This window comes from Schistocerca gregaria, chromosome 10 (assembly GCF_023897955.1).
Source record: "Schistocerca gregaria isolate iqSchGreg1 chromosome 10, iqSchGreg1.2, whole genome shotgun sequence".
In the NCBI taxonomy this organism is placed as follows: domain Eukaryota; kingdom Metazoa; phylum Arthropoda; class Insecta; order Orthoptera; family Acrididae; genus Schistocerca; species Schistocerca gregaria.
In genome coordinates this window covers 219,397,817-219,414,176 of record NC_064929.1, presented here as the reverse complement: position 1 = coordinate 219,414,176, position 16,360 = coordinate 219,397,817, and the positions used below count along the sequence as shown (strand labels likewise).

Below are 16,360 nucleotides of genomic sequence, written 5' to 3'. Positions count from 1 at the left end.
GCGTAACAGTTTGGATAACTACTGTTATTTCTCGTTTCAAATCATCAATGGTGGCTGGGAGAGGTGGCCGAAACACCATATCCTTAACATACCCCCATAAGAAAAAATCGCAGGGGGTAAGATCAGGGCTTCTCGGAGGCCAGTGATGAAGTGCTCTGTCACGGGCTGCCTGGCGGCCGATCCATCGCCTCGGGTAGTTGACGTTCAGGTAGTTACGGACAGGTAAGTGCCAATGTGGTGGCTCTCCATACAGTTGATTGTGGAATTTGCAGCTCTCTGCTAGCTCTGTGAGTTGATTTTCCTGGGCTGCGAACAAATGCTTGCTGGATGCGTGCTACATTTTCATCACTCGTTCTCGGTCGTCCAGAACTTTTCCCTTTGCACAAACACCCAATCTCTGTAAACTGTTTATACCAACGTTTAATACACCACCTATCAGGAGGTTTAACACCATATGTCGTTCGAAATGCACGCTGAACAACTGTCGTTGATTCACTTCTGCCGTACTCAATAACACAAAAAGCATTCTGTTGAGCGGTCACCATCTTAGCATCAACTGACGCTGACGCCTAGTTAACAGCGCCTCAAGCGAACAAATGAAACTTTATAGCTCCCTTAATTCACCGACAGATAGTGCTTAGCTCTGCCTTTTGCCGTTGCAGAGTTTTAAATTCCTAAAGTTGTGGTATTCTTTTTGAATCACCCTATATTTGTGGTTGTACAGCATGCAAAATATTTGTGACGAGAAAGAATATGGATGTTATTGCTCATCTTGTCATTTGCTGCAATTTCAGATGTCCTTTTAGGTTCCTGCCTAACCACACACTCAGAAATTGCTTTATATTTGGAAAAAAAACCATGAAATATTTGTGATAAGGAATGGTATGAATTTTATTGCTGCTTGTTTCACTTGCACAAATGTGAGCTGTTGTCTTAGGTTTTTGCGTAACCACACACTTGGAAATCACCTCACATTTGGAAATAAATGGCTAAATATTTATTTCATCCTTCATTCTCTAGCTAGACAGAAATGTTGAACAACATCGATTACTGCAAAACATATGGTATTATGATAATAACAAGCCTGATAGCGATGCTGAGTTGAAAAAAATATTGGCATGTAGTGAATTGCAAACCTATAACCTCTGACTCAGCTAACCGTGCCATTACCCATTATGATATAGCTTACTCGTCTGAATTTTGTATTGTGAATTAGTTATTATAAAAGCTCTTGAAGCCGTACATCGTTGAAGCTTTATTAATTGACATTTAATAATAAGTGTGACATATTTGCGGTACGGTAATTTGAATGCACCGTTGCTTCAAAGCAGCATACTGCGCTCTTACGTGACACACTATGAAGGAAATGAATAATAGAAGTTCACACAGGAGTTGTTCAAAAGCGCTCATGAAAGTCATAGTCGAAAGCCCACTAGTGACATCAAACAGTCGCCCATACTGCCACTGGAAATATGTTTTATGGGAAATATGTTTTATGGGAAATATTTCCTATAGTGTTTCAAATGTATTTCTTACTATTTCCTACATCGTTTTTCATCTGTTTCTGACTTTGCCATGTCTAGAGGCAAGGAAACTAATACTACTGCTGAACTCTTAATGGTTCACACCGAAAGACGTCAGTCGTTCATTCTTTATTTATTTATTTATTTATTTATTTATTGTGAGTTGCGACCTGAAGGCCATAAGCATCTCTCAGTGCGGTTGCGTTATCAAATAATTGGATCATTCATTCTTTTTTTTATTTATTTATTGTGATTTGTGACTTCTTGTACCAAATGGAGCAGCAGTTTTCTGCAGAGCATCTTGTTTTATTTCTATTCTTTTACTGCCTCTTGCACAAGCAGCCATCAGTCTGGCACAACGATAACAACTCGACAGTGTGCTGCTTCGTGCACTGCATAATCCGCCCCCCCCCCCCCCCCAAGAAAAAGTTAATACAGCAAACAAAATGCTTAACAGCTCTATACAACAGACAACACAATGCAACATACATACTCACACTTGCACCATGCAGCAGTGACCTGCTGTAGCTGGCCTGAAACATTTTTTCCTTTGATCTGTAAGGGCATTGCTATGGACAGATCTTTCTGTGTTTTGAAAGCTGTTTCCAAATGGTGTCCACATCAAATAGCCAGAAACATGTTTTGCAAACATGTTTTAAGCTTAGTATGTACACAGCTTGAAATATGTACTCCACCCAAGTTGCACGCACACATTAGTTTCTGACATCTTTCACCGTACTTCAGTTTTTGGTTTGATTCACTGTATGCTTCAATTTTTGCTTTTTGCTGGGTGAACACAAAGGGAAGATGTAGGAAAATATCTCAGTTTCCTTGTACACACATACTAATTTCATTTTTTGACAATTTTTACTTGTTACACATCTGTGATTTATTAAGAACTGAAGAAATACATTACCACAAATTATTGTATAAACATTGTATTTTACGTTTAGTTTCCTTCACTTATACACAGATTTTATACATTGTGTTAGTGAGTAATACGATTTTTACTCGTACATATGGTTTTGTTCATATTTTGGAGGTTTTAACATTTTCATTGGCTCTGCATTTTCGTCCATTTGCGGTTTTTAAGACTGGACCCCGTGAAAACATAAAGTAGGGGATACACTGCAATTAAATCATTTGTCTGTGTCACAACAGCATAAAATTTAACAACTGTTAGTGCCATGTATGTTTTGAGTTATTAATCAGAACTGACAGGTGAAAGATTGTTGGATTTTTCTTAATAAGGGTACCTTTAAACAGATTTAATTTAAGTGACAAGTTTCTTAAGACAGGTTATTCACGGTGGCATGAAAATGTAGGTATTGTCAATGCTCTATACATAGTTACTAAAGTCAGTCCCTCTATTGGCTTCTTTGGGACGTAACAATCCCGCATTGCTCTCCCTATATGGCTCTTGTTCTTCCCGTCTCATGTCACCTCCTCTTACCATCTGCCTCCCAGTCTTCCAGGGGGTCTCGAGTGATCATCTTTTCATCTTCACCCTGGCCACCTTTGAGTGAACTGCCTGGCGACCGTCGAAATACAGGAGTCGATAGCCTTCACTAACGTGCGATGAATTTCCATTCACAGTAAACGAGCTGAAACACAAACTACTTGTGGCAGTTTGAAGATGAAGTAACAAATTTTCTGCATAACATTGAAAGAGAATGAGAGCTGTTGCAGTATTGCAGTTGATAGCTCATTGAATTAGGAATGTCACTTTAATTCAAAATAAATTCTCTGACTGAAAATATCTTGGTGTCGGCTGTGTTAAGTGCAGACTTATTATCTATTCATAACATAAGAAAATTTGTGCCGGACTGGGATCCGAACCCAGATTTGTCATCCTATTACGAGTGGTTCCCTTGACCACTTCATCTGTACACACCTCCTGGACTGCTTCAAATTTCTGTATGTTGCATTGTCCACATTGCTGTAAGATAGCCATTCTACTTTGGAAATGAAATGTGGAATAGAGAACCAACAATTAATGAAAGACTGCAATTAGAGCATAAAGTTGTGAGTTCATACATTCTTGTTCTGATGATGGCTCGTACACTTGTCACCGGGGCACTCGAGTTTGTTCATAATGTTCGAGATTTACATGTGCCTGATTGTTGTGAGATACCGTACTGCTGACTAAAATGTCACAGCTGTGCTGTGCTCGTGTTTTACTTTCGAGAGATTTTCAGTTACTTTACTTTTCATCGTAGGTGCCATTGTGTCATCGGATGCTCAAGAAATACCTGAAAGTGTGACCGAAGAGCTGGAGAAGTTGGAAGAAGAAGGCGTTGGAGCGATACTTGGAGAACTGGGCGACGATGACGAACTACTTGGTGAGTACCGAAATTAAAATGCTTCCGAAGCCGTTGCATGGTGCGACTTAAACACACTATTTTAACTACTGCCACGTATTTACCTGTAAGACTGGAAACAAAAATATTTTATAAGAAATAGAGAGGTAAGCTGACCCACAAGTTGGCTATGGGGTGTAATTTATATTTAGCTATTGTCTGCAAGAACAAATTGTCAGAGTGGCGTTGGATAGCTGCAGCCTCTGCTGCAATCTGTGACAAATGTTAAAAAGATTTTCCTCTTTTCATTTTTTCTGTCGTTTCTTATTTGCATTTAGAAAGTAATGAGTTTTCCTCTCACTTTGTACTTGCGTGTCCATATATTATGGTCTTGTGACGATGTGTGTACTGTAATATGTATTTGAATGTTTTGGTTTGATGGAAGATTCAGTATAACGGTTGAAGCAAAACTTTACAGTTTAAGAGCTTTAATCAGTATTAATTCTTACTGTTTTGTCTTTTCTTTTGGATAAGCTATTGTTAGATAATTTATGAAAAATTATGGTGATATTTGATGTAAAGATTGATTTTAATAAACAGCAGATGATTTGGTTGGAACATACAGCCAAAATTTATCATTCATAGACAAAAAGAGTGAATGACGGTGTTCTGGCCAATACGAAGTACTTATTGTCAGATTTTTTGAAAACCATTAGGTGGAAAAGTTTGATTTTTGCACATCCTACTGTCTGATGTCGTCATTCGATAAAGAGCAGAATTTCTTGCCATTATCCATCATACTGCGCTGTATGAAATTGAGTAATATATTGCATCAAATTTTACAGACCGTGCAGAGAAAAAACGCATTGTGTAAACTTCACGTATTGTTGATTTTTAACTCTTATATTGCAGTGAATGAAATTTAGATAAGATACCAGAATTTTATTTGAAGTTGAGAGTAGACTGATATCTCATTTTGTTCTCTAGCTCAGGGTTTCATATACGAAGGACGATCATATACGACATGCCCATTCACATCCTTCCTTGCACATCGCGAATCGTGTAGTCATAACAGTTGTCATATCTCGTAAGTAAGTGATTCGAGATGTTGAAATGTTTTTTTTTTTTAAATTGACAGCACCCAATGAGGCACGTATGTTGTATGAGAAATACTTGAACCTTTTTTATTCAGTGAGATTTGTAAGTAATTCTTCCGCAGCAGTGAGAGGTAGACAAGTCAGGATGCGTACTGGCATTCGTAGCACTGTAGGGAAATCCGAGTAATGCGCATATACACTTGCGTGGCACCTGTGAAATGACAGAACGGGACAAGTGTACGGACCCACAGCAATGAAACTGCTAATTTTTTTTAAATTTTCATTATTAGCTTCTAAAGATAATTGGAAATGAAATGCCTATATTTATTTTTTTAAATTTTAGTATTATTATTTTTTTAATGTGACTTGTGTGAAAAATTCATAAAGTCAATTGTCATCGGGGGTCATCTTACAGTCGTTCGAGCAATGTAAAACATAAAACATTGTGCAGATTGTTGTGTTTGTCAATTGTGACAACTTTTTATAAAGTTGGAAAATAACGGCCACCCTACTACATCACACAGCAGAAATGGCTGCAAAAACAAGAAGTAATTTTTGGTTTGCGCAATGATTAGTGACAGATCGTCTGACAACTGGAAAAATGATGAGGACAGTTCAGAATAACTATGAACAAATCTATTCCGTATGCCTATGTAGTTAAATATAGTGGGAAGTAGTGAAGTTCAGTGGCAGGGGGAACAAGACTTCTAGTCAGGTGAATACAGGGTTATAAATACAAAATCAAATAGGGGTAACACAGGAGTAGGTTTAATAATAAATAAAAAAAATTATGAGTGTGCATAAGCTACTCTGAACAGCATAGTGAATGCATTATTGTAGCAAAGATAGACACGAAGCCCATGCCAACCACAGTAGTACAAATTTATATGCCAACTACCTACACAGATGATGAGATTGAAGAAATGTATGATGAGATAAAGAAATTATTCAGATAGTGAAGGGAGACAAAAATTTAATAGTCATGGGGGGGGGGGGGGGGGGGGCTGGAATTCGGTAGTAGGAAAAAGAAGAGAAGAAAAAGTAGCAGGTGAATATCAAATGGTGGTAAGGAGTGAAAGAGGAAACCGCGTGGTACAATTTTGCACAGAGCACAACTTAATCATAGCTAACACTTGGTTTAAGAATCGAGAAAGAAGGTTGTATACGAGACGAGGCCTGGAGACAATGGAAGGTTTCAGATAGAATATATAGTAGTAAGACAGAGATTTAGGAACCAGGTTTTAAATTGTAAGACATTTCCAGGGGCAGATGTGGACTCTGACCACAATCTGTTCGTTACGAACCGTAGATTAAAACTGAAGAAACTGCAAAAAGGTGGGAGTTAAGGAGATGGGTGGGGACCAAAATAATTGATGACGATTGAAGTAGAGAGGACATAAATTGTAGACTGACAATGGCGAGGAAAGCGTTTCTGAAGAAGAGAAATTTGTTAACATCAAGTATAGAGTTAAGTGTCAAGAAGTCTTTTTTGAAAGAATTTGTATGGACTGTAGCAGTGTGTGGAAGGTAAACATGGACGGTAAATAGTTTAGACAAAAAGGGAATAGAAGCTTTCGAAATACGGTGCTACAGAAGAATACTGGAGATTAGATGGGTAGGTCATGTAGCTAATGAGAAGGTACTTAATAGAATTGGGGAGAGGAGGAATTTGTGACACAGCTTGACTAGAAGAAGGGACCAATTGGTAGGGCACGTTCTGAGGCATCAAGGGATCATTGGAGCGAAGCAAGGATTGGAAAAAATCGTTGATGGAGACCAAGGCATGAGTACACTAAACAGATTCAGAAGGATGTAGATTGCAATAGTTATTAGGAGATGAAGAAGCTTGCACAGGATAGAGTAGCATGGAGAGCTGCATCAAACCAGTCTCTAGACTGAAGACCACAATAACATCAACATACTTTTTCAACTTCTCGCAGTGTAATGAATGGTTCATTAAGTGTCGGGGATGCAGCCACACAAATGAAAATTCTTCCACTGATGTTTCTGCCACATATCGTCCAGTCATCCTCAGAGTGAGTTGCAAGATTGACAAAAAGGTGCCAAGTGTCGCCTTATATGCTTTATGCTCCTCATATGGGTCACAGACGCTGGTCGGTGGTCAAGATGTACACTTACATATGCGCCACTTCTGGTGAAGGCATACAGACATTCAATTCGGCGATGGTGACACCGTGATGACTTCTCTGAAGTTTAATTATCCCAAGAGTCGGATTCCATGCTTTGCCCAAATTAAAACCACTATCTCTATTTATTGAATTATTAGCTAATCTAATCTCTATAGCTTCCTTGAAGGCAGAATCCCAAAGGAAGAGGTGGATTTTAAAATCTGCACACCACTGTAGTTCATGGAATGCTCTGTACCAGTATAATGTTTGGCCACAGCTGACTTGTCTGGCTGTGATAAGTGCGTGTATCTTTGACATTCCACGAATCTGTTACGAATGATGCGTGTTCTTTGACCTATGTATGACATCTCACAATTTCTGCAAGGAATTTGATACAAACCTGCCAGAAGATCACCTTAACACAGTGTTTCTTGAGAATACGGTCTATCTTCGAGGAAAGACCATCCACATAGTGCAAAAATGCACTTGATCAGAAGGAATTACTACCTTCTTCCCTTCACACACCTGCATTCTAAGTTTTACATTGAATGCTCTATGGATTTGCTGTGGGGAAAATCTATTTGCTTTAAAAATGTTCCTGAGGTGAGCACTTCTTGCAAACTATCTTTATTGGATATACAGTGCGCCCTCTGCACTAAGGTCTTAAGGACATCTACGGTCTGTGAAGGGTGGTGGCAGCTACTGGCATGTAGATATAGATTTGTGTGTGTCGGTTTACGATATATGACATGTCCTAATGTACCATCAACTTTACGGCGAAGACTTTAGTGCATGGGGCGAACTGTATGTCTAAGAAAGATCATTTGCAAGAAGAGCTCACATAACTCAGAGCATTTTTATAGTGAATGGATTTTCTCGGTGTAGTGGTTAATAAAGAAAGGAAAAAAAAGAGAAGAGAAGAAAAGGTTGAAAATGGTGGGAAGGAATGGTGAATAAAAAGGGGGTTTTAAAATCGTAAATGACCATGAAAAAGGGAAAGAATGAAAAGCAAATCAGACATGGTATTACAGAAAAGCTATTGGACTTCGTGATTAGGAAAAGCTATTGTTCGGTTGGTCCTTGTGGCGTTTTTGAGCAAAAGTTAAACCAATTTCCACTACAAAAATTATTGAAAAAGAACAGAGAGTAAAAAAATGTAACTGACAGGGGGAAGTAGCATAGATAAGAGTTCATCCTTTACCAGGTTAACATGTCTCCTTTCGTGCGCCGTCCAGGTCTTCAAAAATCTCCTACTTCATTTCTGCCTGAAAAGTCTGCTCCGTAATCTTGCAATAAGTTTCATTGTCCAGGAATTTCTAATGTATCCAAAACCGTCTTGATATTAAATGCAATTTATTTTAGCTGCTTCTCTCCATCCTCTGAATTTCATAACAACTTCCACAATGTCTACACATTAAAATCAGATCAAGACTAGCTATTAAGTTTTTTACGTCAGCATCAGATCACGTCTGCATTAAGCTTCTGCTCTCGAGAGACAATAAAGAAACGGATAGGAAAACAAAAAGAGTTACAATTTTAGTATTTTTTCTGCCTTCGTGCCCTCATACCGCTGCGACGGTATAATTTTTATCTGAGGAAACGAGTGTAGTGCAGCAAAATTCAAAGTCCCGCTACATCGGCAACAATTTTGTAGAACATTCAATGTAAAACCTAGAATGCAAGTACGTGATGAGGAAGAAGAGAGTAATTCCTTCCGATCGAGTGCATCATTGCCCTATGTTGGAGCTCTTCCCTCCAGGATAGGCTGTATTCTCACAGAACATCGTGTTGAGGTGATCTTCTGGCCTCCCACAAAGATTGCAGCTTTACTCGGCTCTGTGAAGAACAGTTATTGCTTCGTAAGGCAGGTGTGTGTTAGATTCTTCGCGGACAATGTGAAAAGTCATACATCGGTCAAACGACATGTGCTGTTCGTGAAAGGTGTGGGGAACTTCCTTGATATGCATACTTATCAAGTGCAGATGAGTCAGCTGTGGAGATCAGATTAGCTAATAATTTAATAAATAGAGGCAATGGTTTTAATTTGGACAAAGCACGGAATCCGGTTCTCGGTGTAATTAAACTGCAGAGAAGTTGTCACGGTGTCACTGCTGGCGAACACGTATCGATACGTGAATCGAATGTCTGTACACCTCCGCCACATGGCACGTGTGCAAGTTTATATCTTTGCCGCCGACCGACGTCTGTGATCCACATGCACAGTACTGCCGCAATGGAGCGTAAAAGGCCATGTTTGGCACCTCGTCATCAGTCTCGTGACTCACCCTGAGGACGGCCAGATGAGACGTGTCCAAAATATCTGTGGGAGAAATTTTATTTGCGTGACTGCGTGTCTGAAATTTAATATACAATCTATTTCATACACTGTATACGTAATGTGATCATACGTAGCTACGAATGTGTAAAAACATTTGTAACGGTCTCTGTGTTATTACCTGGCAGAGATGGGCAACGATTTCAACATCTTGGAGTATGCGGATCCAGAACTGAGCAGTGTAGTGGGAGGAGAAAAGACGAACATACTGGATGACAACCTGGACCTAGAGGAAGTAGCGGCAGGAAGGACAAACGACGATCACAAAGGGGTCAAGAAGGAGCCGCCAGCGACTGCCGTGAGCACGACACCCGCCGTCCGGCCACCTGCCCCGACACCGTCCACACCGACAAGGTACCGCTGGCACACTTCTCTGCTGTACCACAACTTTCTGACAGAGTTTCCCAAATTGGTCGACAGACACGTCAGTGATTTTTGTGTGGTTGTTAAAATGCACTTGGTTTTTGTCGAGTTTGTATAATTGGTTTCGATTACGTCTCGTCGTGCCCTGAAATGAGTAATGTCCTGCCCACTATTCTTCCCACCCCTCCTACCGTGGTATTCTACTGTTCACCGAACCTACACAATATACTCGTCAGTCCTTACACGACCCCTGCTACCGGTCCCTTACTTCGTGGCTCGTACCCCTGTAATAGACCTAGATGCGAGACCTGTCCCATACATCCTCCTACCACCACCTACTCCAGTCCGGTCACTAATGTCACCTATTGCATCAAAGGCAGGGCTACCTGTGAAACCGGTCATGTGATTTGCAAGCTAAGCTGCAACCTCTGTGCTGCATTCTATGTAGGCACGATAACTGACGAGCTGTCTGTCCGCACGAACGGCGACCGACAAACTGTGGCCGAAAAACGAGTGCACCACCCTGTTGTTGAACACGCTGCCAAACGTGATATCCCTCATCTCGATGACTGCTTCACAGCCTGCTCCATACGGATCCTTCCCACAGACACCAGCTTTTCTGAATTGCGCAGGTGGGAACTGTCCCTGCAGTACGTCCTACATTCCCGTAACCCTACTGGCCTCGACGATCGTTAGTCACTGTCCTCACCCATCCAGCTCCCTCCCTGTTCCCATTCCAGTCTTTTAATTTCTCTTTATTTATCTCCTTTCCCCTACTTACGCCCTCCTGCCTGCGCACCTTCTCTCCTGCCCTCTGTCTAAACTGCAACATTTCACTGTCTGCCAATCCCACCGTTCTATCCCTCCCCCTCCCCGCCCCAGCCACCACCTTACCCCCACCCAGTCGCCACTCCCCTCGTGCACTGGTGCTGCTGTTCACAGTGTCGTTTCAGCTCTCTGACACTGCAGACGTGTGTGTGTGTGTGTGTGTGTGTGTGTGTGTGTGTGTGTGTGTAATCTTTTTGTTGTGTCTATAGCGATTCAGCATCTCTACTATATGGTGAGTAGCAACTTTCCTTCTCTGGTATTGTTACATTCCTTCCTGGATTTTCCATTATTTGTTTAAATGTTTAGATAGTATTGTAAAACAGAAAAAAAAAACTGTGTAGAAGTAAGTAGCCAGTCGTAACTAGTAGTATCTTGCCCACTCGTCTAATGTAGGGTGCCTAGGAAGCTGTTGTCTCGGATTGCTAGACAGCAGCTCTAGCAAATATTAATAATGGAGTTTATTACAGTAAGTTAAATTGACAATACTTAACTTTGCACATTCACAAAGGCAATGTGCAAATAATCGATGTCCTTCAGTGTATACAATTTCCATGCAAGCAAAACAATTCAGTTCGTAAGTCAGTGCTATAGCGTTTGTATGAAGGGTCGTGGGCGCGGCTAGGCTGTGCGGTGCTTATCTCTTTGTGTAGTTGCAGTTCCAGTCGTGGTGTCTTTCTAGTCAGCATACTCTTGGCTGACGTCATCTCACAGCCGTATCTGCTGTAGCATTCGTCATCGTCGTGCTGGCACTTGTCGCTACACCGGAACACTACTGAACACTTACAATTTTAATTCTTCTTCATATTTAATGAAAATTTCCTGTTTTTGCAAAGTTTAATGTCGTAAGCCCCATTGTTATATTGTACATCTGTGGCTGATATGTTGCTTATTATTTGTTTTGTCCTCTACCAGTGAACAGGAAGAAAACTGTCTATGACAATTAGCATATTTCAGTTTGTGTATCACTGGGTACTCAAAATTGCACAAGTGCAATATGCTGTTGCATTTCCCAGTACTCGTTGCACAAGAAACATCACTGACAAACTTTCGTGTGTTTGCTTTGGAATGAAGATGTCGGAAAGATACAGCTTTCCACATTGTCAAAGGTGTTACAACATAATAAAACAGTTGAGACTAGGAATTTTTTCTGGAACATGCCTGCATTGTTTTACAGTGCATATTTGTTGTTCCATTATTATATATTGCATTTTTTAAAATTTAGATTTTAACTCCATTGAGAATACAAACAATAATAATTGAAACACAGTGTCACAACACAGTAATAATAATGATGACTGTTCTAACACAATTATTTAGCTTATATGATCATCGTCATCTTCATCATCATCAATACTATACAATGTAAAAAATAAATAACTGTGCTACAAGGAGAATTGCATATTGTAATTACATTGTTATTGTAAAGTTCTCTGAATGGTAGCTTGGATTTTAGTACTTTCTGCGCACTGTCTTTTAGATTTTTAATGATCCAGTCTATTTTTAGAACTTTGAGAGTATTGTGCTCTTCTGAAAGAACGTATTCTTCTAGAAAAGACCAGATGTTTGGTTTTTTCTGAAAGACTTCTCAATTCTGTAAAACACTCAGTCTGGAGACATGTAGCCATTGCTACGAACAGGAAATAAGTGATGAGTATTATTGAATGTTGTGTTTTTCCAGGAAAGCTGTAAGCATTGACATCATACAACTGTTTTTATTTTGGCTGCCGCAAGAATCTGAGAGTAGATGTATAGTATTGTTGCCATCATTTGGTCGTTCCTTGCATAAGTCAGAAAGCAACTTCAGTAAAGTTGAAGCAACTCGATTGTATCCTCTTGAAGGTTCCCCCCGCCAACCTCTCACCTGAGTTTTAACAAAAGCAGAATATTGTCACATTTATAAGCATTCAAAATCCCAAGGTTTCTAGCAAAACAGGACACATGCATAGCAAGCAAGTGGTGATAGTAGAGTAGAGTGGCTTGCCAGGTTGCTGTATGCCATGTTACTCATTATTGTAATAGTATTTACTGGTGGGAATTGTCTGCAGCCAAACTTCGTTGTTGTCTGAACACTCGAGGTTGTCTGAACACTCGAGCTTACTTTCAGACAAGAATTCACTTGATGCTCTTGTGTTAGTCTACAGAGAGGTACTGAAAGCTGAATCAGAATATATGGTGATTCTTGTGATTATGAAAATAGCATACAGCTCAAAGAATGTTGTGGTGGGTGAAAAATATCAATTTGAGAATACTTTGATTGATTTGAAATGCAAAGTGCACAGTGTAAAAAGGAACCTATTATTAAATGCACTCAGGGATCTGAGGTTTTGCCTTCAAAGCTAAAGGAATGAAAGAATGTAAGGCTGCTGAACTTTACCATGATGATATTACCCAGTTTCATGATACAAGTTTCTGTTAAAATTTCTAAATATTCCTTCTCCTCAACAGAGAGTAGTAAATACCCAGAACTGAAGTATATCATTAGCAAAAGGATGCAGAGAGAGTCACCATGGCAGGAGGAAGTCTATGTCAGGTTATTTGCCGTTACATCTCACAGTTAGTAAAATGTTACAGATTCTCTGTGAAGAAAGAAAAAAGTTTAGGGCTGAAATAACACTCCTTATCAGAATACAAGCATATATGTTACAAATATTTCAATCTATAGTTCAGGACTCCTAATACCTAGATTTGCTCCGTTGTAAGGTTGGTTTAATGGAAATAAAAGCAGACACATGTCTGCAGGAGAAGAACGAACTAGAGGCAGATCACATAAGATATGTGCAAAATGGTTTTATGATATAATGAAGGAAGATAATCCAACTGCCACTAAGATTTACTTTGACATGCACCCTATTTGAAATCTATCAACCAGTGAGTTTCCTATGCTTGACATGTATGTTTAAACAATCTGTACACCATGATCCATGATCAGGAGGAGAAAAAAAGGGGGGATTGGGGAAGAAGCATCATTTTCTACATCTGGTTGGAGGCAGAACCTTAAAGAGGATATAAGTCGTCAGTTGTGCTCGGGTAGCTCAGCTGGTAGAGCACCTGCCCACGAAAGGCAAAGGTCCTGAGTTCAAATCTAGTTCCAGCACACAATTTTCATCTGCCAGGAAGTTTCGTATTGACAAACACTCCACTACAGAGCAGAAATTTCATTCCACAGGTTTGTTCTCTCCTCAGGCCACCTCTGTTTTCCTCATACACTTATTGTAAACGACCGACATTTTGTGGGAGAAGAGAGTTATAAGTCTGTACACCAATGGGTTTGCCCTTTGGGTTCATGAAACAAGAAAGGTAAATAATCTGGAGAAAATATTATTAGTGAACAAAAACAAGGAGGTACAGCATCCACTGATAAAAGAATTATGTTACGTGGTGGTTGGGACTGTGGATAGTTTCATGAATTTCTAATACTGGCACTGCCCTTCAAACCGTTATAAAGGAAAAAATAGATGGAAGAGTGTTGCAGACAATGGAAATGAAATGTTGTTCTGCAGAAGGACATTAAGAATTAAAAGAGAAGGTGTAAATAAAGTTGTAAAAGTGAACTAGGAAAGAGGTATTGTATAGTCTACATAAGTAGATAATTTCCCACAAAAAGTAAAATGGCCATTTTCTTGGAGGAGCATATAACCTGGTATTGTAAATATTGTGTTCACAGAGGAAAGGCTGTCTTTCAGAATAACATGGAGTACAATGTATTTGATCAATCAGAAGAATTTCAGGTGAGGTATGCACCTAGAAACTAGTTAATATATTTACAATTTCTTCTGTTTACACACACACACACACACACACACACACACTTAGTTACGCAATATTCAGAGAATTTCATTGGGTTGTATGCCATTTAACTTTACAACATTGTTGTTGAAGGTAAAATCTTCTGGGTTGTCAGGCCACATAACATTTTTTCTACAGTGAAATGTTCATTCAACTGTGGACACTACTAGATCCCGAAGAAGATACCAGCAGAGATGTTGAAATGTAGATTGCACGGAAGAAATATGACACAGTCTAACAACCGTTTGCAATGAAAGCCTGCAGACTTAGATCTTTGTTGTTGTTTACATAGACCAAAAGTGAAAGCTGCTTTTGTATTTTCAGTCACTCATCTACGCCAAAGTTAGCTGAGACTCCATCCCCGAGACAGCAGGTAAAAGAAGAGAGTTCTGATCAACCAGTGGCTCCAAGCACAAGCTCCTCAACTCCGGAACAACAGGTACTCATTTACAGAACTCTTCTCATTTGAAATGTCACATTTTGTTTAGAGGGTAAGAAGAAAATGTGCTGCACTGTTTAACCTGGCAGGTTTTTAAGATAAGAAAAACTGACAGTTTGTTTTAAGTAAAATAGCCACCAAAGTAGAGCTGCACTGGATGTAGGTTCCTACCTGCTAGCAGCAAAGAAGTGCATTGATCACAAAATCACCTGCTTCCATAACCAAATGTCATTTCAACTGACAAAGAGAGGAGTGGACACTGAAAATTAACTGGGAAAGTTTGTAGTTGGTCAGTGATATCACTGGTATTATTATTAACAATACTATGAAAAGGACAGTTGCTACTTACCATTTAGCGGAGATACTGACACACACACACACACCCTCTGGGGGCTGAAGCCACACTATGTGATGCGATGACCACCAATGGTTGAGCTGTATGGAAGGGACTTATTATTATGGAATAGATGGCAGCAGTCGCCACCTCAAAAAACCTTTCCCCTCCGCTCATTTCCTGCTTCGTCTACATCTTGTCGTGCCCTGAGATGGGAAATGTTCTGCCCACTACCCTTCTCACCCCTCCCACAGTGGTATTTCGTCATCTACTGAACCTATACAATATACTTGTCCGTCCCTACACAACCCCTGCTCCCGACCCTCTTCCTCGTTACACGTACTCCTGTAATAAATGTAGATGCAAGACCATCTCTTACTCGAGTCCAATCACAAACAACATCAATCCCGTCAAAGGCAGGGCCATCTGTGAAACCAGCCACGTGATTTACAAGCTAATCTGCAACCACTGTGCCACATTCTATGTGGGCACGACAAACGACAAGCTGTCTGTCCGTATGAACGGCTACCAACAAACTGCGGCTGAGAAACGACTGTCCAGCTCATTGCCAAATGTGCCGCCGAACGAGACGTTCTTCGTTTCAGTGACCGGTTCACAGCTCGTGCCGTCCTTCCTACCGTCACCAGCTTTTCTGAATCGCACTGGTGGGAACTTTGTTTCCAATATATCCCATGTCCCTGTAACCGGCCTGGCTTCTTCCTTCCTTAGTCATTTTCCTCACCTGTCTGCTCCTTCCCTGTCCCCATTCCAGCACTACGAAGCCCTCTGCCCCACCAGCACACCCTGTCTTTTTACTTCTCTTCTTTTTGACTACCCTTCCACCTCTTCCCCACCTCCCGACTGCACCTACCTGCTCTGTGCCCTCGCCATCTCATTCCTGCTTGCTCCCCAGCAACGCTCCACTGTCCCCTCGTCTTTACCCCCACCCAGTTGCCTCTTCCATCATGCTTTGCAGCTGCTTGTAGTGTGGTTTCAGCTGCCAGATGCTGCGGTCAAGTGTTTGAGAGTTGCATTTGTGTGTGTGTGTGTGTGTGTGTGTGTGTGTGTGTGTGTGTGTGTGGGGGGGGGGGGGGGGGGTATATTTTTGACAAAGGTCTTGTTGGCCAAATATTATCTGCAATTCAGCATCTCCTCTGTATGGAGAGTAGCAACTATCCTTTTCATAACAATATTATGTTGCAACCTGGATTTTTCTGTGGTGGTAT

The 16,360-nt window shown here is 40.4% G+C and overlaps 1 protein-coding gene across 11 annotated transcripts in view; it reads left to right on the top strand.

The window, feature by feature from the left end:
• The window catches only part of LOC126293165 (histone-lysine N-methyltransferase 2C-like), a 386,337-nt gene that overhangs the window by 149,982 nt on the left and 219,995 nt on the right, over positions 1–16,360 (top strand). For all 11 annotated transcript variants that reach the window (XM_049986267.1, XM_049986260.1, XM_049986265.1 and 8 more), the window contains exons 34-36: positions 3,743–3,865; positions 9,513–9,738; positions 14,686–14,800. In XM_049986267.1, coding sequence (XP_049842224.1) covers positions 3,743–3,865; positions 9,513–9,738; positions 14,686–14,800 — 464 coding nt within the window. The remainder of the gene's footprint in view (positions 1–3,742; positions 3,866–9,512; positions 9,739–14,685; positions 14,801–16,360) is intronic.